The sequence below is a fragment of the Juglans microcarpa x Juglans regia genome, chromosome 8S (assembly GCF_004785595.1).
Source record: "Juglans microcarpa x Juglans regia isolate MS1-56 chromosome 8S, Jm3101_v1.0, whole genome shotgun sequence".
In the NCBI taxonomy this organism is placed as follows: Eukaryota; Viridiplantae; Streptophyta; class Magnoliopsida; order Fagales; family Juglandaceae; genus Juglans; species Juglans microcarpa x Juglans regia.
The window spans coordinates 4774513-4802444 of NC_054609.1; the positions used below are offsets into that span (position 1 = coordinate 4774513).

General features: G+C 37.6%; 2 protein-coding genes across 2 annotated transcripts; both read left to right on the top strand.

Annotated features, from left to right (window-relative positions):
* The first annotated feature begins 6749 nt into the window (after positions 1 to 6749).
* LOC121244005 (polyadenylate-binding protein 2-like) lies at positions 6750 to 18320 on the top strand. The gene is made up of 9 exons (XM_041142054.1): positions 6750 to 7403; positions 8085 to 8203; positions 8921 to 9577; positions 9672 to 9749; positions 9818 to 9907; positions 15273 to 15410; positions 17271 to 17447; positions 17533 to 17736; positions 17867 to 18320. Exons 1-9 carry the CDS (start codon positions 7154 to 7156, stop codon positions 18107 to 18109), a joined length of 1956 nt encoding a protein of 651 aa, XP_040997988.1. The 5' UTR covers positions 6750 to 7153; the 3' UTR covers positions 18110 to 18320.
* A 7460-nt stretch (positions 18321 to 25780) lies between these two features.
* On the top strand, positions 25781 to 27860 carry LOC121244006 (uncharacterized acetyltransferase At3g50280-like). Its single transcript, XM_041142055.1, has 2 exons — positions 25781 to 27528; positions 27727 to 27860. The coding sequence occupies exon 1, from the start codon at positions 26133 to 26135 to the stop codon at positions 27504 to 27506; it is 1374 nt and encodes a 457-aa protein (XP_040997989.1). The 5' UTR covers positions 25781 to 26132; the 3' UTR covers positions 27507 to 27528; positions 27727 to 27860.
* Positions 27861 to 27932: the final 72 nt, after the last annotated feature.

Consider the following 27932-nt stretch of genomic DNA (forward strand, 5'->3'; position numbering starts at 1 on the left):
CAATAATCTGCCCTATCCATAATCTGCTTGCTTCTCTTGTCCCTAAAACCTTAATCAATGCTTGGGAATCACTTTCATATATGGCGTTCCTGAAACATGGTTCCTGACTCAGTTGAAGTCCCCTCCATAGTGCCATACTTTCAGCTAATAATGATTGTCTTACATAGCTCCTAGATGTACAGAGTGACATAAGAACTTCTCCTATGTGATCTGTAACAATAATATCAATTCCCAACTTCTGTCTTTCTGAATCAATAGCTGCATCAAAGTTCACCTTTATCTTTCCCTCATCTGGAGGCCTCCATATCTCATTGCTTCTATACATAACTTCCCTTACCTGTTCACCTCCTTTTGACTTTATAGCCTCATGAAATTCCTCTAGGTTTGTCACTCCCGCATGAAACACCCTCCTTGGACTATCAAACTTACCTTAAAAAATAAACTTGTTCCTTCTCATCCATATTCTTCTTAATATTACTGCAGATACTTCCAAGTTTTCAGTTTGTAAATATTGAGATAAATTCTCCCACAGCTGTACAAAATCAATACCATTATTGCTCCATCTTTGTATTGGACTTGTTTTCTCGGCCCACACATCCTTAGCCGCTGGACAGGACCACAATGCATGAAGAATGAATTCATCTTCTTTTTTACAGATGGGACATAGTGAAGAGTCTACAATCTTTCTAACTTTTAGATTTTCTTTGGTGGGAAGAAAACCATTCAATGCTTTCCATATAAACTGTTTAACTACTCTCGAGACATTCAACTTCCAAATTTTGCGCCATTTTTCATTTTGTGTATTTGCATTTGATGGTTCCCCTTGACTAGATCTTTTTCTCATAGTGGCTGCATGATAGCACTTCTGACAGAGAATTTCTAATCCTTCGTATAACCCCATATGATTTTATCCTCAAAACCGATTCTGCTCAAAGGGATACTACACATCTGTATAGCTTCTTTCTTTTTCTTTTTTTTTTTTTGTTTTTTCAAAAATAGAGTGTATCAATTCTTCATTCTGGCACTTTAGCTCCTTAATGACAAGCTCACTGACTTTTGACTCTATACTCAGAGTTTTAGAAGAAGATTGTACTTTGAAGGTTGTTTGCTGTGGCAGCCTTTTATGCTCCCATATTTTGATATTTTTCCCATCACCCACTTTCCATATCAACCATTCTTTCATCACCTTCATTGCTGACCATACACTTCTCCATATATAAGAAGGTGAATGCCTAAACTTTGCCTCCAAAATCTGCTTGTTTCTGTAATACTTTTCTTTGTAAATCCTTGCCACCATTGAGTTTGGTTCTTGCATTAGTCTCGAGTTTTGTTTTGCTAACAGTGCCAAATTAGAATTTTCTATATCTAATAATCCCTTGCCTCCCTTGTGCTTTGCATCACCCATTCTGTCCCATCTCTTCCAATTTACTAATTTCCCATCTTGGTTAGTGCAACACTAGAATTTTGATAGCATAGCTTCAATATCATTACAAAGTTTCCTTGATAATCTAAATACATTCATGGTAAAGGTTGGTATTGACTGCAATACAGCCTTAGTAAGTATTTCATTTCCTGTAGTTGAAAGAAAATTATTTTTTCAACTCCTTGTCTTGTGCCAAGTCCTCTCCTTAATACTCCTAAGGGTATTATATTTAGACCTCCCTACCATTGTTGGAAGTTCTAAATATTTCTCATAATCTCCACAAATAATAGCCCCAACTTCATCCATTTTCTCCCTTCTTTTGTGTCCAGTTGTATTTGAGCTAAATAAGATGAAAGTTTTATGTTGGTTAATAACTTGTCCTGATGCATGGTTGTATTGTTTTAGAATAGCTTGTATTTTTAGCCACTCATTTTGCTTGCTCTACAGAAAATCACATTATCATCAGCGAATAATAGGAAGTTTATTCTTGTTCCCCATCTTGTCACTGGCACTCCTCTTGTTTCTCCTCTATTTCTACTTGGTTAAGTAGGGAACTCAAAACTTTCGCACACAATATGAAGAGATAAGGTGATAGAGGATCTCCTTGTCTTAGTTCTCTTGATGGTATTATACATTCTCCCTCATTACCATTCACCAAAACAACATAGAAAACAGATTTTACACAGCACATAATCAGATTAATCCACCAATCCTTGAATCCCAACTTCCTCGTAATAGCTTCCAAATAATTCCATTCTATTATATGATACGCTTTTGACATGTCAAGTTTTAAAATCATACTACCATTTTTGCATTGTTGTCTTGTCTTCAATGTGTGTAATACCTCATACACCACCATAACATTATCAGCGTCCCAAAATAAATGCACTTTGACAGCTATATATAATACTATGCAATACTTTTTCAACCTATTTTCCAGTACCTTTGCAATTAACTTATATAATACATTACATAAGGAAATAGGCCTATATTCATTAACTGAAGTGTGGTTGTTGGCCTTTGGTATACGTGCTAAATATGTGTGATTTAATGAAGAAGTCATACTCCCACCATTTAGAAAGTGAAGGATAGCATAATAGAATATGTGTGGTTTTATTACTCTATTTTTGGTGTGGGAAACAGGGCCTCTTGGACGTGCGATGGTAGCTTGGGTGGCGGTGTAGGGCGAAGCTAGGGCAACACGTGGATGGTTCCTGGTTGCTGGCCGAAGTTCTCACTCCCTGTGAGTCTGGTGGCTTCTGTCTTGCGAGGGATATGGAGGCTGGGTGGTTTCTGTTTGTGGCTGTTTCGATGGTGAAAAGGAGGACTACGATGGTTGGCAGCTCTTAATGTGATAGGGATGGTGGTATGGTTGCAGCAGTGTGGAAGGGTGGCTCGTTGGCTTCACTGGTGCTGGGTCGCTGCAAGGTTGTGGCGACGAGAAAGGCTGGGCGGCTTGGGAGGAACAACCGTGCATGGTGAGGTCCCTTGGAGGGCTTGCTATCCGGCATCGTATGTTGTTGATGGCAATGCATGAGGGTGGTGGACGATCATGCGAGGGTTGGCGGCTTGGTGAACGGTGGTTTGTGGATGGAAGGAGCTGGCTTTTGGATTCCGTGGTTGGTGCACGGAAGTTTCGGAAACATGAATGCGGCATATATGTTTGTATGTGGACATGTTTGTACATGGGAGAGATATAGGGAATGAAACGGGAGAAATTTAGAATGTGCAACAACCCTAGTTGAGGGAGACTTCTATGTGCATGTGAGGTTATACCTATATAAATATAGTTGATTGGAAAACCCTCGAGAAGAAAAGGGAACGGAGAAACGTGCACTTCATGGTCTGGAAACGTGCCTGTATTCTGGACCATGGGCTTGGGTTTTGAGTCACTTTTGAAATATTTGGGCTCATGTTTTGGGTGGTGTAAAGACTAAAAAAAAAGGGGGTTGGGCATGTTAGCGTAATCCAAAATAATCTCTTTAGGTTAATCGTATTTTCATGAGTTGAGTATTTAACCAAACCTAATGGGCCTTGACTCAATTCTAAAATAATCCACTTGTCCTATAAATTTTTCAGGTCAATTCCCACTTGGCCTCTTAGAATATTTTAACTTAATTATCAAACTCGATAAAATTCATACTCTGTCAAAATAAATTTGGGTCCGTAACCTATTCCAAAATTATTCGTTAAAACTCAAATGGGTTTTTCATGCATATTAACCTAAAAGAAAAATTTATAGTACTCGTGCTTGGCTTAGGCTTGGTGCTAGGCCTATGTGTTATACCTTGCCTATTATTTATGTATTCATCACTCTTAAGTCTTTTATTACCCTTCCATTCGCCTTCAACATATCATCATTCCCCTTAATAGTTAGCCCATATGAGCCCAAGCCCATTGCATCCACCACTCCGATATTATAGGCTTGGGCTATTTTAGAATTAATGGACCTGTCCCTCTTTTGGCCCTCCCACTTCCCTGAATGATCTCCTCCTATTTCCACTCCATCAACCATCATATTACTATTATTTAACTGATCTTGTTTTTGAACTGTCCCAGTATATTGTTTGCTTATATGTTCCATAACATCCGCCACCATATCAGTTAGTTCTTCATTCCTATAGTTGTCCATGTTTCTTGGCATTTTTAAGATTTTTTCATTTACCAATTACCAAATAGCCATCGCCTATCCCTATCGAATCAGAGCTTTCTCTCAATCGGCTACCCTCATCTTGTTCTGCTTCCACCATATGCTTATCACTGCTTCCTTCCTTCTTTTTCTCTTGGCTTCCAGTTCGGATATGATTCCTTCGATGGAAGATTGGACTAGCACGTAACCAAGAGCCAAATTATTGATTCTTCTCAGTCATAAGAGTCTCTAGTTTATTCCTGTCATGGTAGATTCCTTCTTCATGTATAACACATTCACATTCAAAACACATTCTCAAGAGTTTGTCATACTTAATTGGAATCCAAATTTTCTTCCCATTAACATTAATTGTTCAACCCCTTGCTAGTGACTTTGACAACTGTATCTCAACTACACGAAGAAATTTACCCCAACCAATTCCATTGTCAGGGACATCCACATCAATTATATTGCCCAGTGACCTTCCAATCTGCTCTCCACTCTCACGATTCATGTAAGCCAAAGGTAAGTTATGTAGTTGGACCCCGAACATCTCACGATCAAAAGAGATCTTATTTGGTTGGGTAAAACCATCAAATATTTTCAAAACAAACAATCTATTGTCAAACAACAATGGCCTACAATCCATCACTTTTGTTTGTCAGTGTGGGTAGCAAAAATTACTATAAACATATTAGGTCCTACATCTTGGAATACAGCCAGCTTACTCACCTTCCAACTTTTTGACATTGTTGATGCAATTACCACTTTGCCTATAGGCTTATCCATAGAAATTTTAACAATCAAGCTTCTTTCCCCCTCCTTACGTGATTCTTCCATACCTTCTCCACTTAATTCAATTGTAAAAAACAAATTACTCCATAACTCCTCCAAATCCTCCTTCCCTTTATCACTATATTCCATCCTTGTAAGTTTGTAGTAATATCTCCACCCACAAGGAGAGAATACAATAAAAACTTTGAAACTCCACTGCTCTCTAGAGAGAAAGCCGAGAGGAGATTAGATATGATATCAAAAATCAAGATAAGAACGTGTACGTACAATGATTGCTCCATTCTTATTTCTATATAATAATATGATATATACCATCAACTACTAAAATATATTATATTAACAAGTATGATTGAAGTTGACAAATTTTAAAATAAAAATATATTAATTTTAGTCAAATATAAAAGCTTTTCTTAAAAAAAACTCGTAATATGGGTGAACTTGAAAGAACTTTTAAAGAATAAAGTCTTGTTTAGATTTAAAAAGTATCTCAACTCATTTCATAACATCTGATCTAATCATTATAATTTTTTTAAATTTCTAAATAAAATACAATAAAGAATTCAACTTTTTTAAATTTTAAAATAAAAATAATATTAAAAAATAATATTTTAATAATATTTTATTCAACTTTCATTTTATCTCAACTCACTATCTAAAGCTCTACCGAGTCATTCTCAATTACATGACTTCTAAAATAAACTATTTAAAATATGTCACGTCAATAAATATGATTAATATTGACAAACCTCAATGACAAAGAATAGATTACTTTTTGGAACATATAGAAGGTTTTTTTTTTTTTTTTTTAAATATTACTCTATTTTAAATTTTATTATTCATAATTATATGGATAATGCTAGGGTGACTATCAAATGTGCTTACCAAATATGCATACTAATACAATTGAGTTTTTATTTTTTATTTTTTTAAAGTATTTTTTAAACATCCTTAACTATTAAGAAATTTTTTTTTTATTAATAATCACTTCCTTAACTATTAAGAAAAAAAAAAAAAAGAGTAAACACGTTTAGTGGACGTATTTAATAGTCATACTATCATTTTTTTAATTATATATGTTAATGTGATATATTTAAAGGAATTTTATATATTTTTACTTAAATACATAATCCTTTAAAAGCGTGTTATATCAAATATCACCACCGTTTAAAATAATGAAAAATAAGATTAAAAAAATTATTTCTCAAAACAAAATTAATAAAATTGAAAAAAGAAATTTCTTTTTTTTTTTTTCTTCTCTGGAAGAATCTTCTTAGTGCTGTAACAGTAACATATATCTTGCTCTTTAGAAAAGCAAAAGGGAATAAAGAAAAAGTAAAAAATTAAATGTATTTAAAAAAAATTTTTATATTTAAAAAATTTTTTTACAAACTTTATTATAAAAAACTTAATTATTTACATATCAAATCTTAATAAATTAAAAATTTTAAATTTTAAATTTTTTAAAAAATTAATAGAATGAATCTTATAAATAAATAAATAATTTTACATACAATCGTAAAATAGATAAATACCGTGTAATCGTTTTGAAAAAAAATATATTTTATTATTAAAAAATTAATTTTTTTTATATTAATCTCATATTTTATTTATTTTTTTAAAATAATTATGTAATGATTGTATAATTTAAAATTATAAATATATATTTTTTAAATAAAAATATAAATAAAAGTCTAAGTATATATAGCATTAAAAAAACACAAACATGTGCCAAAACGTCACGTATATACTACTGCTCACTGCTCACGCGCATCTCCTCGTCATCTGACCATTTTGGCTTTTCGGCTTTCAATGTACATCCCACGGTCCAGATTCCATCTCCCTCCTCAAACTAGGGTTTCCCAGACCCACCCACCGACCTCGTATATATAATGTAACACGGTTTTCTCCGAACACGTGCGGTGCAGTGCAGTGCGGTTCGTTCTGCCCTCCCCCACACTCCCACCAAAAAAAAAAAAAATTAAAAAAAATTACCCAATTCTCTCTCTCCGTCGGCTTCCGGCGAGTCTCCGGATTGTATATCCGGTCGATTTATCCCCAACTCTCCTCCCCTATCCTCTATCGAAAAACCCCAAAATAAAAAAAAAAATCCCCCAAATTTTACTTTCAAATCTCCTTCCTGGGTCCTTAGGTTTCTTGAAATTTCGGTCTAGAATCTGAGTTCTGACTGCCTGCTTTTCTATCTCTATAGGGCTAATCTTGATTAAGCAGAGGAGAGGGAAAGAAAAATTCGAAAAAAAGGAGGATCTACAAAGAGTTCGTGTTTACTTTTCTTTTGTCGGTGAAAAATGGCGCAGATTCAGGTTCAGCATCAGACTCCCATGTCAGGTCCGAACGGTGTCGTTCCTGGCGCCGGTGGGAACCAGTTCGTGCCGACGTCGCTGTACGTTGGTGATCTTGACTTTAACGTCACGGACTCGCAGCTCTACGATCTGTTCAACCAGGTCGGCCAGGTCGTGTCGGTGAGGGTCTGCAGGGACATGAGCACCCGGAGATCTCTCGGTTACGGTTACGTCAACTATAGCAACTCTCAGGATGGTCAGTCTCTGCATCTTGCTCATTGTGTATTTATATATATTTTTTGTCTTTGGCGTATTTATTGATTTTTTTTTTTTGTTGCATCCTGGTTGATTGTTGTGCTATGATTTTCTGAACTGGATAACTTGTTAGAACATGGCTTTCCCAAATGATTGCAAATGGCTGCGTACTATTCAAGGATTTGCATTTTTCGCCGAGGTTTTAATGTGAACAAATTTTTTTCCTGTACATATCTTTTCCTTGCAGAGTCTATCGGTCGGATTTGGTAGGGGGCTATGTGATTTTGATATTCTATCAAATTGGGCATTTTTATATCAGGCCCACAAAAGATTTAAATGATTTTTCTTGATTTCTTGATTTATTTTTTGTTGGAATAACATCGTATAAAGAATAGTGCATACTTCAACTTTTGTCATAAGGATGTAATTACTTGTAGCTGTACAAGTTGCAATCAATCATAATAATTACATATGTTTTGTTTTCAGTGTTCGAGTGTTTGTGTATATCATGTTTCATGTGATACTTTTTTCTAGCAATGTGTAGAAAGGATTACTTCATGGTTATATTGAATATTTTCTAGCAGTAATTCTTTAGTTATTTTGGTGTGAAATTAACATGTAACGGCTTTATCTGGTACACCAACATTCGACTGGATTTTCATTAGTTGCTTCTTACCTGTAGCGGCAAGGGCATTGAATGTACTGAACTTCACTCCAGTGAACAACAAACCCATCAGAGTCATGTATTCTCAACGGGACCCTAGCATTCGCAAGAGTGGAACTGCAAATATATTCATTAAGGTATTCATATTTGGGTGACCCATTTGTGCCCTCCCCTCAACCATGTTTCTCCTTCTGTTTCTGTTACTCTATGAGTACTGTATGCATACTTTGTAGAATGTATTGGTGGTGGTTTGGCTGGTTGGGATATTTTTTTGGTACAAAGTTGGATATCTTGTGTGCATTCTGGAAAATAGTATTTAGGTTGGGCCAGGTTTTAGGTGACCTGCACTTCAATTGGGTTGGCATATTTCTTCTTTTCTGGTTTGGTAGTTGTAGCTTCCCCCACCCCCCACCCGGGGGGGTTTCTCTCCCCATCAGACACATAGTGTAGGCAAAGGGATTGATCATTACGTACGTATTTGTTCTATCCTTTGTGTCTTACTCTAGGAGTTGAGGGATGTATTCTAGTAATATTCATGAACTAAACATCCACCTGTATAAAATTTTATATCAAATTTTCTTGGGTGCAAACAATTCTTAGGAGCCATTGGCTTGAGGGACTTTTCCCTTGAAATTCTTGAGGTGCACTTGCGAGAAACTCCTTGCTGAGGCTTGTGCACCCTCGGGATTAGTCAAGACGCTGTTCTCGGACACCCAATGCCAATAAAAAAAATTATAGCGTGGGCTGATTTTTCCATTTTGTGATTTGTTATGTTGTTTTGGTAATAATGCTTTGATTGAATTATTGGCTTCTGTTTTTATTTTTATTTTTTTCATGTTATATGGTGCGTGCAGAATCTGGACAAGGCAATTGACCCCAAAGCATTAAAGGATACATTTTCTTCTTTTGGAAATATTCTCTCATGCAAGATAGCTACCGATGCCATTGGCCAGTCCAAAGGCTATGGTTTTGTTCAATTTGACAACGAAGAGTCTGCACAGAAAGCAATAGACAAGTTAAATGGAATGCTGCTCAATGACAAACAAGTGTTTGTGGGACACTTTCTTCATAGGCAGGAAAGAGAAAGTTCTTTAAATAAAACAAAATTTAATAATGTTTATGTGAAAAATCTATCGGAAGCCACAACAGATGAAGACTTGAAGAAAAGTTTTGGTGAATATGGACCAATTACTAGTGCTGTAGTGATGAGGGATGCAGATGGAAAATCAAAGTCTTTTGGTTTTGTCAACTATGAAAATGCAGATGATGCTGCTAAAGCTGTTGAGGCACTAAATGGGAAGGTGGTTGATGACAAGGAGTGGTATGTTGGGAAAGCCCAGAAAAAATCTGAAAGAGAGCTTGAACTGAGAGGAAGGTTTGAGCAGAGTATGAAGGAAGCAGTTGACAAGTATCAAGGAATGAATTTGTATATTAAGAATTTAGATGATAGTATTAATGATGAAAAGCTGAAGGAAATGTTCTCGGAGTTTGGTACAATCACTTCGTGCAAGGTTCGTAAGTAGGTTATTTGTATGCTGTCAACCTGAAATCCTAATTCTCTGTCTCCTATTATCTTGGCAGTAAGTTTTTGCCTTCACTTTGCAGGTCATGCGCGATCCCAGTGGAATCAGTAGAGGCTCTGGATTTGTTGCTTTCTCAACTTCTGAAGAAGCTTCTCGTGCTGTAAGTCTAGACTTCATGGTGTTGTTGTAAATAAAATCTGAAACTGATATGTTATTGCCTATTTACAGCTTGATGCAATGAATGGTAAAATGGTTGTCAGCAAACCTCTCTATGTTGCACTTGCACAGCGGAAAGAAGACAGGAGGGCAAGGTTACAGGTATGATTAACAAGGAGCATATTTAAATGTAACTTGGATAGACCATCTTGCTGCTGCATCTTCTTTTTTTTTTTTTTTTTTTTTTTTTTTTTTTAATGTAAGTATCAAATTCCTCAATGAACTAAAGTTTCAGGATTATGAATTTCTCCAATCATTACAATTGAAGTGTTGTTTCTGTTGTAGTGTTTTAGAAGTCCCATCATAATTTACTGATAAAACAAGTCCCATAATAATAAGGGCTTGTAGAATTTATTTTTAGATTGAAAGTTTTGGACTATTTTGGTCTCATATATATATTTATAAGTAGGTTTCATCAGTGTGAATTGAAAGGTGATCTGTTCAGTTTTTCATTTAATATCAAATGATCTATACCTGATGTGTTGCTAATTGTGTGTGGTGGTCGGTGTGGAGTAATTATTAGATAGTTCAGAAGTACGGACACATAGTACTCCCATCCTATCACAGTATTCAATTTCATTAAAAATTAGTGTTTACATAAGCAATTTTGAGAGTTAATTTCAAAATCAGTACATGAGTTTTCACATTTTTGCAATTCGATGCCTTAGTTTTCAATTTTTGCAAAACTGATTGCTAAAATTCAAGAAAGGTACCTCTGCTAGAAAATTCAGTTTTCAGTTTTCACGTTTTTGCAATTCGATGCCCCAGTTTTCATAACCCCAAGGGGTTGGCCCAAGTGGCGAAGGCCTTGGCCTTGGGGTATCATTCCCTTCAAGGTCCAAAGTTCAACACCTCATGGGTGCAAACAATTTTTTGGGGCCATACCCCTTGGAGAAAAGCCAGCGATTTAACCAATTCAGTGTAGGAAAACTTCCGAGAGTGCGGTGCACGGGACCGGGGTTTATTCTGCAGGGGTGGGTCCGAAAGGCCCTACCTTGGAGAGGTTCCCAAACATAAAAAAAAAAAGGTACCTCTGTTAGAAAATTGACAGAAGGCCACGTGTCCGTCTCTAATTGGCTGACATGTGGCATCAATATCCACATTAGTTAATCAGCGAATTACACATGGCGTATGGGTGCCATGCCATTAATTTTCTAATAGTAAAATTAACGGAGGCACTGAATTGCAAGTTTCTTGAAGTTTAGGTATTAATTTTGTAAAAGTTGAAAACTGAGACGTTGAATTGCAAAAACTAGGAAACCTAGGTACTAACTTTTTATTAATTTTGATTTTAATGGCATGACATATTGGGATAGGAAAAGACTACCACATCATTCATACTCTAGGAGTATCTAATAATTTTCTGTTGGTAAGATTGTTCTTATACTAAAATGAAGTAGTATGAAAAAACTCCTGATTAACTCTTGATTTTGTAAGGTTTATTTTGTGCACAAGCAATTTATTGTGAATATGAGATGTATTAATTTTGTACTTGGTATTCTTCTTCAGATCTTGCTTATGATGAATATTCTCTCTTTTATTTAGTTTTTTTGTGTCCGACACAATCTGATGTCTCATATTCTTTACTGGTCTACAAAGGTGTTGATGAAATTTGGTTTTGTAGTTCCCTTTTCGAGACATTGAGAAGTAGTCTAACAGATGTAATTAAAACAATGGTTTAAGTGGTAAAGGCCTTGGGCTTGAGAGTATGTTTTTCCTAGGTCTAAGGTTCAAATTTCTTTGAGTGCAAACAATCTCTAGGGGTTACTGGATTTGGAGATTTTTCCCTTGAATTACTCGAGGTGCACTTATGAGAAATTTCTTGTTGCATGCCTGTGCACTCCCAGGATTAGTTGGGACACTATTCTCGGACACCTGGTGCCAATTCAAAAAAAAAAAAAAAAAAACAATGGTTCAAAGTTGTGCACGTGCATATTTAAAGCTTTTTAATTGTTTATCCCATACTGGTTAGTAGCCACTTATCGACTAATAATGTCTATACTCTCTTCTTTGAGGCCTTTAAGTTGTAGGTTAGCTATGATATCCCATATGATAAGTGAGGGTAGGTGGTGTATGAGATTTCATATTGCTTGGGAATGAGAAGTTTTTGCTCTTTATAATGTTCCAATGGGGTTCCAATTGTATCATTGACTAGTCCTTTTGAAGTATAGGTCATTTGGTTTGGGCCTTCTATTTGAGTGTTACAAATGGTATTAGAGCATATCCTAACGAGAAATGTGAAACTTAAGCCATGCCACCTACGATGGATTGGCCCGACAAGGAAATCGAGAATTTAAGGAAGGTAGATTGTGATATCTCATATGATAATGATAATGGTAGGTGGTGTATGAGATTCCACATTGTTTTGGAAGGAGAAATTCTTACTCTTTATAGGCTCTAATGGGGCTCCAATTTTATCAACTTAGTTTTTTTAGAGTATAGGCCATGTGGTTTGGGCCTTCCATTAGGGCGTTACAAATAGTATCAGAGCCTACTCCAATTAGAATGTAGGACTTTAGCCGTGCCACCTACGATGGACGGGCTCGATGAGGATGTCGGGAATTTAAGGGGTGATACCCCATATGATAAGTGAGGGTAGGTGGTGTATGTGATTCCACATTGCTTGGGAAGGATAAATTATTGCTCTTTATAAGGTTTCAATGGGGATCCAATTGTATTATTGACTAGTCTTTTTAGAGTATAGGCCATGTGGCTTTGGCCTTCTATTACGTTATGTTAGCCAATTTGGTTTCACTCAATTCTGTGTTCTATAGTTGAGAGAAATAATATAAAACTTTTATATTGAGGAAGAAGCTAATTTTTGTTCATAACCTTTTTCTTAATTTATTGGTGAATAGCAAGATAAAGAAGTAAAAATGTTTTCTTTAGAGTATTATCTCTCTCATATAGAGAGAGAGAGAGAGAGAGAGAGAGAGAGAGAGAGAGAATATCTTCAAACCAGACTGGGTGTTCTTGTGCGTTTTACATCTTCCAGTATATATATATATATATATATAGAGAGAGAGAGAGAGAGAGAGAGAGAGTATCTTCAAACTAGACTGGGTGTTCTTGTGCGTTTTACACCTTCCAATGGGAGGGTGACATGTCATTAATCTATTATTCTTACCGTAGATCTACCTACAAATTACAAAATCTCTTTTTCTTTGTGAGTCCATTTCTCTCTCTTCCCTTTCTCTCAAGCCCTCACCTGTGAGTCCGTTTCTCTCACCAAGTCGATCTCAGTCTATATAATTGAAAACAATTAAACATAACATCACAATTCTTCCCATTCCAATGAAAGGAAAATTTTCACAAAACTAAGGCCCCTGTTTGGATACAGAAACGGTCTCGTCTCGTCTCGTCTCATCTTATCATTACAACTTTTTCAATTTTTCATATAAAATATAATAAAGCACTACTCACTGCAATTGAGGCGAGCCGCACGCTTGAAATCAAATCTAAGTTTAAGAAAAGCAGGGAGTTAAAGAATTTTTCTTGGGCAATCAACTACGATACTAAGGGAGCTAGCTCAAAGTCGAGGGAAGGCTAAAGGGAGGGCTTTGTGAAGACGTTCCCGTTGTGGGATGTAGGGGATGGGATCGAGGAGGTGTATCGATAGTTTTCCAATTCAGGTTTGGTGTATTTTGGGTAGGTTTTCATGGGCTTTTGGGTCATTAGGGGCTTTCTTTTATGGGCTAGGTGTTTTTCTTGTATACGTCTAGTGTACTTGGTTAATTTTATTGATATATATATAATATTTTTACTTATAAAAAAAATAATTAAACTTTTTCAAATTTCAAAATAATAATAATGTTACAAAATAATATTCTAAAATATTTTATTCAACTTTCATCTAAAACCATCTCATCTCATTTCACTATTCAAATAGGGCCTAAAAGATTAATCATCTACCTTCCAGATGTTAAAATCATTGCAAGAACTAAGAAATTAGTTTTTTTTTTTTTTTTTTTTTTTTTTCTGTACTGTTTCTATTATTTTCTCGTTCATCGAGCAGAACTAAAAGAAGAAGTTTCCGACTAAGAATCAATCAGGGCTTTTACAAGCACATATCAGCAAGAAAATCCCGGCTTTCTCTTGTTCCTTCTGTTCCCAATTCTTTTCCTCCAACCACAGCCTGCTGTCCAACCCACTCCTTATCAATGTTTTGAATACCGTACCGGATGCCGTACCGGTCAAGGTACTGGAACAAAATATTTCGGTACCGGTACCGTTTCGGGATAACGTTTCGGAATAGTCGATCTATAAATAAATTATATATAAAAATATATATAAAAATTATATTTCAAAATAATAGTCTATATATAAATAAATTATATACAAATACATATATATATAAATTATAAATAGTCTAGTCTGAATTGGGAGTTAAAAAATAAGCTTGTAGTTTGAAAAAATGAAAAAAAAAAAAAAAAACACAGGCCAAAATATAGGCCGGTACAGGCCGAAATTGAGGCCGGTACGGAATAGGTATAGTACTTGTACCGGCCGGATGGCCGAAACGAAAAATTTCGGCCGTACCGGCCGATACGGTACGAAATTTAAAACACTGCTCTTTATCCTAAACATGAAAACAGCGCACCCAGATGTTGGATTCAAGAACTAGTCATGAACATCCCACATCATCTACTAGCAATCCATCTACAAAGATTGCTGGGTTCCCCCTAAAATTCCACCTGAAAATCCAAAAAATATTGAAATGTTTTTCCGCATCTCAGATCTGTCGACGGGCTTGAGGGAGAATTATCTCAGCGGCTTGAGGGGAGAGAGAGAGGGTGTGTATGCTATGCTATGCTGTATATGTGTTACCCTCCCATTGGGGGGTGTAAATCCTATTTTTGCACCACATTCGGTCCGGAGGGCCTCTTTTATATATATATATATATATATATATATATATATATGTTAAAACTTATTTCCCAACAAAGAAAGAAAAGGCACGGAAGGCTAGAGCCTTGGTGCACAGGGAGCATAAAAAGACCATCGATGTAGAAAAACAGAGTCAATTGCCTGAAATTTGTAACATTATCAAAACACCAGAAGATAAAATTCGAGTGAACAGAGGGTGAAGAGATGAAATCTAGGGAAAAACTGCCAAAACTTGAAGATTGGAATTGTAACATTCCCAAAAGCTCTGATGTCATGCTGATTTAGACCCCCCACATATTGCATACTGGTACTGTGGGCAAGGCCACACCTGTTGTACTCTTCCTATGATTCTTCTCTAATTGCCAAATTGCTGAAGCAGTATTTTGATTTATCCCTGATATGCCTTACAGAAGAAAGGCCATAGACCATAATACTGATAAGTATTTCCTATAATACCTACCTTCTGACAAATGGACGGCAATAATAAATTTGGTTGTGGTTCACAATGTACTTCTATGCTCCTCTCTCTCTCTCTCTCTCATCTTTTTGAGTAATTGAATGTTTTATTTCATATATGCAGGCACAGTTTTCACAGATGAGGCCAGTTGCTATGGCACCTTCTGTTGCTCCACGTATGCCGATTTACCCTCCTGGTGCACCGGGTCTTGGTCAACAATTTTTATATGGGCAAGCACCTTCGGCTATGATTCCTCCACAGGTAATTGCACTTGATAATATGTTACATAAATAGTAGTTCATCTAGATTTTATACTTGTCTTTGACCATCTACATCCTTTTATAATTGTTAGATTATTGTCATATGATAGAACAATTTGGTTAATATAACGGATTTAGGGTTTACTTTTGTTTGATATCACACCCCCTTCAAAATTTAAGGAATCTTAGATTCTAAAATGGTGCATTTCAAGACTTCTGAAATCATGTCAACTTGTGGGCCTCTTTATTTAAGACAATTTTAATTTTTCATGATAAGCTTGAAGCATCTGTCTAGTATTTTTAATTTTGTGGTAGTTGGGATCAATGTTTTTATCAGCTGCCTATAAAAAGAGGTTTTATCAACTTACCTATCTTTTTATTGCTTTTTTCCAATTTTTTATTGTTGATAAATTTGGTTAGTTTGAGACTAGGAGTATTATGTGATGTGGTATATGAATGCTCGGAGATTAGATTTTGTTTCATATAATCTTTTTTATATTCGTTGCCCTATTCTTTTCTATCTTTTGGAAAATTACATTTTGTACTGCTGAAATACCACTATTTTATTTTCCCAGTTTTTATCCTAAACTATTAAAGCAGGCAACTTGCACCCTAAGCTATCAAATTTTTGCAATTCGTACTAGGTTAAGATCTGACCATCAAAGTCATAAAAGGACATTAAGCACAATCTCAAATGTCAGAGGGTGCAAATTGCCAAAATTTGGTAGTTTAGAGTGTATATTTCCATATTTGGTAATTTAGGGTGCAAAAGATGATGGTAGTTGTGAAAGTATAACTTTTTTTTGGAACTGATTATGGTGCTTTGTTTTGAACGCATCTAGGGACACCTTAATAGGTAAATTTTAACTATCTAGACTGTTTTTACTTTCTTAAAAAATATATATATATTTTTTTTATAAGTTTCTTAAAAAATATTCTCAATGCCTAGTTATTTGTTGGAGATTTACGTAAGCAGAACTTGCTTTTATGAGTTTTGTAGAAGAGTTATCTGGAAATTTACAGGCGGCCAAGGGTAGTAACTCATTGTCAGTTGACACCTGTTTGAGATTGTTAGCAAAATCTCAGTTTTGAACCGATTAATATTCTTCAAAGCATGTTGTCACATTGTCTGACAGGGTTGTTAGTGTCATAAGTTTTAATCTTAATTTGTACCCTTGTCGATTTTATTTGGCTCACTTGGTGTATAATGAATCAAGCTCAGTTTAATTTTGATCTCTTTAATTCTAAAATTTTCAAAAGCATGCCTTGACATTGTGTGATTGTGGTCAAAGTGAAATTAATCCCATTTTGATTTTGATCTTGATCTCTTTGTATTGTCAAACTTATTTAATTTAATATCAAGTAGCATAATATTTGATTGGACTCTGCTGGGCTTGTTTCCAAAGTGACCTGCATGTAGCTGTAATTGCACTTCACTCACAAGTGATTGCAGTTAGAAGTGGCCAGATTCTTGAAATGCCTTTGGAGTAAAATGTGATTTGTATATAATTGAGCATGATGCCCAAGAAAAGGAATAAAAAAGGATCTTTGTTTAGGAGTGCGTATTTTGAAGACTAAAGTGGTTAGAAATCTTGTGTATTGGGGTTTGTCGTAAATGTGCTTCATTTGACCTTTAGATCAGGAGCATTATTTTTTGCCCCAAAAATCTTACCTATTTTTTGAATGGTTCTATCCATTGCAGTACCTATAGAAAAAAAAAGCTTCTATCGGTTTTAATAATTTCCATTTTGGTATAACCGATAAAAAAAATGATTTCCATATTGGTATTCCATCTATTGATTGTCTTGCATCAGCTATTCTGAGTTGTGGTAATGATTCTCTTGGCAAAAATATTTTGTAGGCTGGGTTCGGTTACCAGCAGCAACTAGTTCCTGGAATTAGGCCTGGAGGAACTCCAATGCCAAATTTTTATGTTCCACTGGTCCAACAGGGTCAGCAAGGCCAGCGCCCAGGAGGCCGGCGTGGAGCTGGTCCTGTGCAGCAAACACAACAACCTGTACCAATGATGCAGCAGCAGGTCAATTGAAAATTTTATTTTGCATTTCATTTTTGTTTTAAGTTGCTGATTGTGCCTTGCTGAATAATTCTGTTTCATTGCCTAGATGCTTCCTCGGGGACGTTTCTATCGTTATCCACCTGGTCGCAACATGCCAGATGCTCCAATGCCAGGTATGGCTGGAGGCATGCTGTCAGTTCCTTATGACATTGGTGGTGGGCCAATGAGGGATGCTGTGCTGGGACAACCTATGCCCATTCAGGCTCTGGCTACTGCTCTTGCAAATGCTACCCCTGAGCAACAGAGGACGGTGGGTCCAGCCCTTATTTCTTTTTGGTTGTAGTTTTATGTTTATCTGCTGGCATAGATATTATTCTTTATACTGAACTTCTAGGATCCGAATATTAATTCCTCTCTCTCTCATTCTCATGGGTGGTCAGATGTTGGGTGAAGCCTTATACCCTCTAGTGGATCAGCTGGAGCACGAGTCAGCAGCCAAGGTTACTGGTATGCTTCTGGAAATGGACCAGACTGAGGTTCTGCATCTGCTCGAGTCGCCAGATGCTTTGAAGGCAAAAGTTGGAGAGGCCATGGAGGTCCTGAGGAATGTTGCACAGCAGCAGGCTAACAGCTCTGCTGATCAGTTAGCTGGATTGTCTCTGAATGACAATCTTGTCAATTGAGCGGGATCGATCGAAAGGGGTGCATTTGATGTTGTGGTTTGAACCATTTGAATTGAATTTGTGTTTTTGTTCCCTGGCTTTGTTGATGATGACGAGGTTTAAAGTTGGATTTTAGCTATGCTTTTTTATTTCTCTATTGTGTAGGATTCGTAGTCTTGCTACACCAGCTGTGTTTTGGTGAACTAAAACTGGAAAGGATCTCGACTTTTGGTTATTGTTATTTTCTTATAACTCCTTCATTTCCTGTCTCCTTGAACCCTGTTTTTAGCTACGTTTTATTGTCTTCAATGATGTGGTAATTAAGGGAAAAAATCACAAACTTATCGTCTATGTAATCTTATTTTCCTCTTCAAGGCTACCTGACTTGGGAACGTCTTCTATTGCATGCACCTTTTTGAACTTGTCCCCATGGACTTCTCAACAACCGGCGAAATTTCCTAGCACACAAAAGGACAAAAGGAAGAAAATTTGCCTGCGTTGTCCTCATCACCAATCATTACCATGCATGTCGTTTGGCACAAAATGCATGCTTTTTTCGATTTTGAAAATTTATGATGACACTCATTTATTTTTATTTTTTAAAATCGAGATTCAATTTTCAAATTCAGAATCATTATTCTTTGAGTATTTGTAACACTCAACTAAGAAATTAAGGAAGAAAATGGAATGGACTCACTTAGAGGGTGAGAAGCCTCCAGAACAATGGAGAGGAAAAGAAAGAAAATTGATAAAAACTGTATTTAATAACTAAATAATATTCTTCAATGATTGTTCCGTCGTTCCCACAAGCCTTATACTAACAGATTCCCACTAACAGCTAGCAGTGCATCCTCCAATCACATGGCAGGATTCATAATAAACTAAAGGTAAAATAAACATAAAAAATTACAGTGAATTAAAATATTAAATGAGCCGTATAAGGCTTAAAGTGTCAAAGCAATAAACTAGGCCCAACCCATAGTTGCATATCAGTTTGTTGAGCCCAATCCAAGTCTTCCGTGTCCCTGGCCCACGTCCAGCCCAGATCCTTTCTTAGCCCCAGCATGCGCTTGTGACAAATATCCCTCCTCTTCAGAAAACCTTGCCCACAAAGTGTGGGTAGGTTTCTCTCAAATCTGAATATGGCTCCCATGTCACATCTTCTCTACGCTGCCCTTGCCAACAAACTAGGAGCTCCACAAGGGCTTGATTCTTGCATTTCCTCATCCTACGGGCCACACAATCTTCTCGGGTTCGGGTTTAATCACCCCTTTGGTGTTGACTGGAGACAGAGTTGGAAGTGTTGAAGTCCCGTGCCCTAGCTTCCTTTTCAGCTGCGATACGTGAAATACCTAGTGGATGGACATCGTATGTGGCAGTTCAAGCCGATAAGCCACATTCCCGATCCGTTGCGTCACCTGAAAAGGCCCGTAATAACAGGGTGAAAGTTTCAAGCTTTGTCTTCGAGCCACTGTCATCTGCCTATATGGCTGTAACTTGAGGTAAACCCACTCTCTAACTTCAAAAGTTTCATGCTTTCTCTTCAAATCTGCATATCTCTTCATGCGTTGTTGGGCATTGTGTAGATTCTGTTTCAACAATTGCATTATGTGGTCTCTGGTTTTGAGGTTCTCTTCCACAGCTTCGACTTTAGTGGTCCCTGGAACATAGGGTAGTAACTTTGGAGGCCCGTATCCGTATAGAGCCTCAAATGGGATGGTTCGGGTCAATGAGTGGTAGTTAGTATTGTACCACCACTCGGCTAGGGAAACCTAGTGAGCCCAGGACTTAGGCTGATCGCCCACGAAGCATCGTAGATAGTTCTCCAAGCATTTGCTCACTGCCTCTGTTTGACCGTCGGTTTGGGGATGACAAGAGGTGCTAAAAAATAAATGTATCCCTTGGATTTTAAAGAGTTCTTGCCAAAATAAGCTGGTGAAGACACTACCCGTATCTAACACTATTGACTGCAGCATCCCATGCAGTTTGAGTACGTGCTTAACAAAAAGCAAAGTCACTGTTTTGGCAGAGAAAGGGTGGGATAAGGGAACAAAGTGTGCATACTTAGTTAGTCTGTCCACTACAACCCACACACTGTTAAACCCCTGAGAATTAGGCAGGCTTTCCACGAAATCCATAGTTATGCACAACCACGGTTGGGAGGGAATGGGCAAGGGTTGGAGGAGCCCTCCAGGCTTAGACTGGTCAGATTTCACCTCCTGACACACTTCACATTCTCTTATAAATTTCTTTAAATCTGGCCTCATGCCAGGCCAATGAAATTCTCTCTTCACACGATGTAAGCTCTTGTCATATCTTGAGTGGCCCCCTAAAGGCCCATTATGGAGGGTCTGTAACACTTTTGAGTCTAGAATCACCATGATTGGGCACGCATAGCCTTTGCTTGTAGTAAATCAGCCCATCTCTCACTGTGAGTTTTTGAGGAAGCTGGTCTTGGGGTACCCCCCCCCCCTTCCTTTTAATTCTTCCCACCAATTAGTGGTAGGTGATGACAAAGTAGAAATGCTTACTTCCACCTCCTCCTTCCCACCTTCATCTGCTCTAGAAAGGGCATCAGCCACTTTATTCTCAGTACCCTTCTTATACTCAACCCTCAAGTCATATCCCAATAGTTTAGACACCGATTTTTGTTGCATGGAAGTGCCAACCTTCTGTTCCAATAGGAATTTAAGGCTTTGATGGTCTGTTCTTACTGTAAAAATCTGCCCAATCAAGTAAGGTCTCATTTTTTTATGGCAGCCACTAAAGCGAACAATTACTTCTCATAAGTAGACTAGGCTAGCACCCTTCCCTTCAAGGCCTAGCTAAAATAGGCAATGGGCCTATTTTTCTGTATTAGTACAGCCCCAATGGCTTTCCCTGAGGCATCACGCTCTATGATGAAAGGGAGTGTGAAGTCTGGTAAGGCTAGGACAGGGGGATTAGTGACTGCTTCCTTAAGTTTGATAAAAGCCTCTCTAGTCTCAAGGGTCCAATTGAACTGGTTCTTCTTTAACAGGCTGGTTAAAGGCCCTGCAATGCCCCCATAACCCCTTATAAACCTTCTGTAATATCCCGTGAGACCCAAGAAGCCCTTAAGAGCCTTTAGTATGGTTGGGAAAGGCCATTCCTCCATGGCTTTAATTTTTTCTGAATCTACTCTCACCCCACCAGCAGATATTAAATGCCCCAAATAAGACACCTCAGCACAAGCAAATCTGCATTTTGAGTGCTTAGCTAGTAAGCTATGTGCCCTTAGAGTCTCCAAAGTTAGCTTTAAATGCTGCCCATGATCCTCCAAATTTTTGCTGTAGACTAGGATGTCGTCAAAGAAAACCAGAATAAATCTTCTTAAGTATGGCTTAAATATTTCATTCATTAAGTTTTGGAAGGTTGAGGGGCGTTAGTTAGCCTAAAAGGTATAACTAGGAACTCGTAGTGGCCCTCATGTGTTCTAAAGGCCGTCTTAGAGATATCTTCCTCCCTTACCCTTATTTGGTGATAACCCGAACGTAAGTCTAGCTTTGAAAACACTTCAACCCCACTGAGTTCATCAAGCAGCTCCTCCACTACTGGTATGGGGTATTTGTCTTTGATAGTGGCCTTATTAAGGGCCCTATCCTATAGTCCACACACATCCTGCAAGACCCGTCCGCCTTTCTTACCAATAGCACGGGTGAGGAAAATGGACTCTGACTGGGCAAAATTACCCCAGTTGACAGCAATTCTTTGATATTTTTTCAATCTAATCCTTCTGGAAGTAAGGGTACCTGTAGGGTCTCACAAACACAGGCAGTGTGTTTGGTTCTAAGTTGATGGAGTGGCCATGTGCCCTATTAGGTGGCAGCCCTTGAGGTTTCCCAAAAACATCAGCAAACTGATCTAATAGGTGCTTTACGTGCACAGGCACCTGTTCAAGCTCAGAAACTGTATCAGCCTCCATTAAATGCAGCAATAAACCCATCTTTCCAGTTTATGGTTTTTATTGAGTCCCCCGCTTAAACCCTTCAACTTAATGGAACTTCCACCCTGCTAGAACTCCATGGTCAGATCTAAAAAATTCCAGAGTATTGGCCCCAATTCCCTCAGCCATTTTACCCCTAACACCATGTCACAATTGGCTAAAACCAACACATGAACTTCTGTAGAAAATTTATTTCCTTGCACTCTAAACTTTAATTCAGGAAAACTTCCTTCACTAGTGAGTTGCTCACCATTAGCCACCTTCACATTCACCTTGCCCTCTCCCTTCACTTCCAGATTTCCCCTTCTTACCACTAAAGGATCTAAGAAATTATGGGTACTTCCGGAGTCAACTAATATGACCACCTCCCGGTCCCCCACTCTACCCCTCAATCTCATAGTCTTGGGATTTTGGGAGCCTAACAAGGCATGTAGGGAGATTCCTGGTTGGGTGTTGAGTGTTGGGCTTTCTAAGGTTTCTTCTTCTCCACTTTCCTCGCCCAAGTCCTCCTCTACCTCCTCAATAAGAAATAATTTTGGGTTGGAACATTTGTGGTTTGGGTTCCATTTTGAATCGCAATAATAACATAATCCTTTATCCCTGCGATCTTTCATTTGGGCTTGATTTATTTTTTGGATAGGAACTAGGGCTTTGGGAGGTCCTTTAGGTGCTGTGGTTGGGTTGTAATAAAGTTTTCTAGTGTTTGTGGTTTCAGGTATGGGCAATATTCCATTAGAACTTCTCCTTATTGCTCCTAATAATTCCTCTTGTATCCTTGTTAGGCTGTAGGCAGTAAGTAGTTTTTTTGGTTTGAACATTTTCACAGATAACCTTATATCATCCCTTAGACCACTCAAAAAACAACTGAGTTTGTAAGACTCAGATAAGCCTCCCAGCTTATTCGACAAGGCCTCAAAACTAGATTTATAATCCTCCACAGTCCCTACTTGCTTCAAATGGATTAACAACTCCATGGGGTCATCATATGAGTTGGGTCCAAACCTACTTCCCCATGGTCCACGCCACCAGTTTCTTCTAAGTCTTGGAATCAAATGAGGGCTTGACCCTCCATATGAAAAGATGTCAACCTCAATTTGTTTTGTGTAAGTGTATTGTAAAAATTAAAGAAATGGTTGGCCTTATAAAGCCATCTCGTGGGGTCTTCCCCTTTAAAACTTGGAAAATCTATGCGTACTGACCTTGGTATCATTTCTCCTCCAGATTCATGGTGCTCCTTGCAACGGTGGTGGTGGTTGGATGACTCCGAGTGACCAGAGTTGTGGGATAGCTTTTGCAGCTCAGTATTCATGGTTGTCAGCTGCTGCATGATAGCATCATATTGGTGCTTTAATGCTAACATTTTAGTTTCCACTGTTTTAAATTGAGACTCTGTAGATTTGTTCAGATTCATCAATCCCTCTTGTAATTGACTCATTCTTGTACCATCTGTCATTGCAAGCACAATGAGATCGAAATATCTGATACCAAATTGTAACACTCAGCCAAGAAATTAGGGAAGAAAATGGAATTGACTCACTTAAAGGGTGAGAAGCCTCCAGAACAATGAAGAAGAAAAGAAAGGGAATTGATAGAAACTATATTCAATAACCAAATAATATTCTTCGATGATTATTTCGTCGTTCCCTAAGGCCTTATACCAATAGATTCCCACTAACGACTAGTAGTGCATCCTCCAATCACATGGCATGATTCATAACAAACTAAAGATAAAATAAGCATAAAGAAATACAATGAATTAAAATAGTAAATGAGTCGTATAACGCTTAAAGTATCAAAGCAATAAACTGGGCCCAGCCCATAGTCGCATATCAGTCTATTGAGCCCAATCCAAGTCTTCCGTGTCCCTGGCCCACGTCCAGCCCAGATCCTTTCTTAGCCCCAGCATGCACGTGTGACAGATATCCCTCCTCTTTAGAAAACCTTGCCCACAAGGTGTGGGTAGGTTTCTCTCAAATCCGAATATAGCTCCCATGTCGCATCTTCCCTACACTGCCATTGCCAATGAACTAGGAGCTCCACAAGGGCTTGATGCTTGCATTTCCTCATCCTACGGGCCATAATCTCCTCTGGTTCGGGTTTAATCACCCCTTCGGTGTTGACTGGAGGTAGAGTTGGAAGTGTTGAAGGCCCGTGCCCTAGCTTTCTCTTCAGTTGCGATACGTGAAATACCGGGTGGATGGATGTCGTAGGTGGCAGTTCAAGCCGATAAGCCACCTTTCCAATCCGTTGTGTCACCTGGAAAGGCCTATAATAACAGGGTGAAAGTTTCAAGTTTTGTCTTTGAGCCATTATCATCTGCCTATATGGCTGTAACTTGAGGTAAACCCACTCTCTAACTTCAAAAGTTTCATCATTTCTCTTCAAATTTGCATATCTCTTCATGCATTGTTGGGCTTTGTGTAGATTCTGTTTCAACAATTACATTATGTGGTCTCTGGTTTTGAGGTTCTCTTCCACAACTTCGACTTTAGTAGTCTCTGGAACACAGGGTAGTAACTTTGAAGGCCCATATCCGTATAGGGCCTCAAATGGGATGGTTCGGGTCGATGAGTGGTAGTTAGTATTGTACCACCACTCGGTTAGGGAAATCCAGTGAGCCCAGGACTTAGGCTTATCACCCACGAAGCACCGTAGGTAGCTCTCCAAGCATTTATTCATAACCTAATAATTTTGTATTTGTATTAATTTGCTAAATAATATATTTATTAGCCATCTACTTAATCCATTTCTATATTTATTATTTATAAATAATATATTTGTCCCTTTCAAAATCTTTGTTTACAAAGTGACAAAAAAAATTGCGAACACAAGAAAAAGCAAAACAAAAAAAGGCAAAAGATACCTTCGAGGAAGCAGAGTCAGGCCATGACCGAATTACTTTATATATATATATGCAGATTGAGATCAGGTACACAAACAAAGACTGGGTATGTAATAAATAAAGGAGTGGAAAAATAAAAATTTCCGAGATCGTGTTTCAAACAAGAGTCGCTCAGATGAGTCCGCTCATTTTATCAATAGTATTTTTTTTTATTTTTTATTTTTTTAATATATTTAAATATTTTTAAAAAATAAAAAAATATATCTATATACTTAAAATTATTTTCTTAATTACTAAATAAAAATAAAGTCAACCAAAAACTTTAAACGGTCAAAGTAAAAGGCAAATAGAGTTTTTCTTCCAACAAAATACAAAGTAATATTGGAAGTTGGAACAAGTCAAGTCAATCTTCCACCTCAAATTTGCCTACTACAAAGTACAAAGTTGTCTCTATCTTGTGGGGTTTACGAAATGAATAATTGACATCGCTCTCACCGTTCGCTTTTTATTTTTTTATTTTGTATTTAAAAAATATTTTTTAATAATATTATAAATTAAAAAAATTATATTTAAAAATATTAAAAAAATACATACAACAAAATAATTGGCGATAGTTTCCAGGAAGTTATCGGTGGTGGCTGACAGCTGTAATGCCTTATTTTTCTATAATCTTCTAGAATAAATAATATTCTCACCATTAATTTTTATAGTTAAGGGTTAATGTTAAAATTTTTTATTTTATTTTTTTAATTTTTGTTTGTATTAAGAAAATATTTTTTAATAATATTATAATTTTTTTATTTTTTAAAAATTATTTAAAAGTATTAAAAAATACATATAAAAAAATAAAATAAAAATGATAAATTATGGCTAACGGTTCTGCGAGGATGCCCTCACGACGGTAAACAAGTGGTAAGACTGCATTTTCCATTTCGAATAGTCACTCCTTCAAACCAATCAAATTCGAACCCCCACATGTTTGACAAATTGTCCCTTACGAGCACGTCAGGGTAGGGTGCTGTGATAATTTCTTGCACCAGTGGGCACCTTCGCTTTATTGTGGAGTATGTAAATGATGGGTGCTCTGAAGAATATGGAACAGCTGCAGTCAACACGTTTTACTTTATCTTTAGCTATATAAAGCCAGGCCAGAGAAGGGTATTCAACCAAAAGGTACTTGGGGAGGTTGAAGACTCTCACTTTCCTACAAAAACCGGCATCTTCCCCTTACAATTCTCATGTCGAATCCTCCCAGAGTTCGACACATCTCAGAATGCTTTATCAAACCAGAATATGCATCGGAAGAGTCGAAGCAACCCTTATACCTAACGCCATGGGATCTTCTCATGCTCTCTGCGAACTACATCCAAAAGGGCCTTTTTTACAACAAGCCTCCCGCATCAGATGACCAAGATCAAGCCTTCGTCAAGACTCTCTTGGACCGGTTGAAGAGCTCCCTCGCCCTCGCCCTTGTCCATTTCTATCCACTATCCGGCCGCCTTGTGACACAAAAGAATGAAAACCCACCTTCCTGCTTGGTTTTCGTTGACTGCAATAACAGTCCTGGAGCTAAATTTATCCACGCAGCGCTAGACATGGAAATAGCAGACATCCTTTCCCCGATTGATGTCCCATCTGTTGTTCAATCGTTTTTTGATCATGACAGAGCGATCAATCATGATGGGCATACAATGGCTCTGCTTTCCATTCAAATGACAGAGCTCAAAGATGGCATTTTTATAGGCTGTTCCATCAACCATTCAATTGCAGATGGAACATCTTATTGGCATTTCTTTAACTCCTGGTCTGAGATCTTTCAGGCAGATGGAAATAATGTTTCCCTTTCGCGTCCACCTATCCATAAACGATGGTTTCCTGATGGATATGGTCCAATCATCAACCTCCCTTTCACACACCCAGATGAGTTCACAAGCAGGTATGAAGCACCCGAACTGAGAGAGAGAATGTTCCATTTCTCATCAGAATCCATAGCCAAACTCAAAGCCAAGGCCAATGCAGAGAACAACACAAACAGAATCTCATCCTTCCAATCCTTGTCGGCACTTGTCTGGAGGTGCATAACTCGTGCACGCCGTCTTCCACACGACCAGACAACCCATTGCAGGTTGGCGACCAATAACAGAACAAGAATCGATCCACCCTTTTCTCCTGACTACTTTGGGAACTTGATTCAGGTGGTGGCAGGAGTAGCCACAGCCGGGGAATTGCTTGAGCAGAATCTTGGGTGGGCGGCATGGCAGTTGAACCAGGCCGTGGTTAACCACTCTGACAAGATTGTGCGTGGATTGCTCGACGCCTGGCTGCAGTCTCCGACTGTTTATCAAATTAATCGGGTATTTGACCGTTACAGCGTGATGATGGGGAGTTCACCCAGATTCAACATGTACGGGAATGAATTTGGAATGGGGAAAGCAGTGGCACTTCGCAGTGGATATGCAAACAAGTTTGATGGGAAAGTTTCAGCATACCCGGGATATGAGGGAGGAGGAAGCGTAGATTTGGAGTTTTGCCTTCCACCAGATTCAATGAGAGCTCTGGAATCTGATGAGGAATTCATGGATGCTGTCACTCTTTCCAATCGGCTGCACTAATATTTTGCAAAGCTTTTCCCTGGCATCTGACCTTTCCAGATGTATGGACTGCAAGAAAAGCAAGCAATAGCATGTTTGTAGGGTGCCAAAACAGTGCCATGGTTCTTAGGAATTCAACAGTTATGTTTGTTGCACGATTGGTAATATTCACAGTGACATGATGTTAGAGTAATGTTAGTCCTAATATGCATCAATATTTGAAAATTTTTATTTAATTTTTCAATTATTCATTTATCATTTGAAGTCGCGTCAAGTGGAACTGATGAAAGAAAGATGTTTAAAAGGATAATATATAATAATTTCATGTGTTTTAAGTGAACAGTATACAGCACGTACGATCTATCATAGTAAAGATTAATGCAGAAATGAAATATTTTCTTGATAGTTAAATAAAATATTGTTAGAATATAATTTTTATTTTAAAAT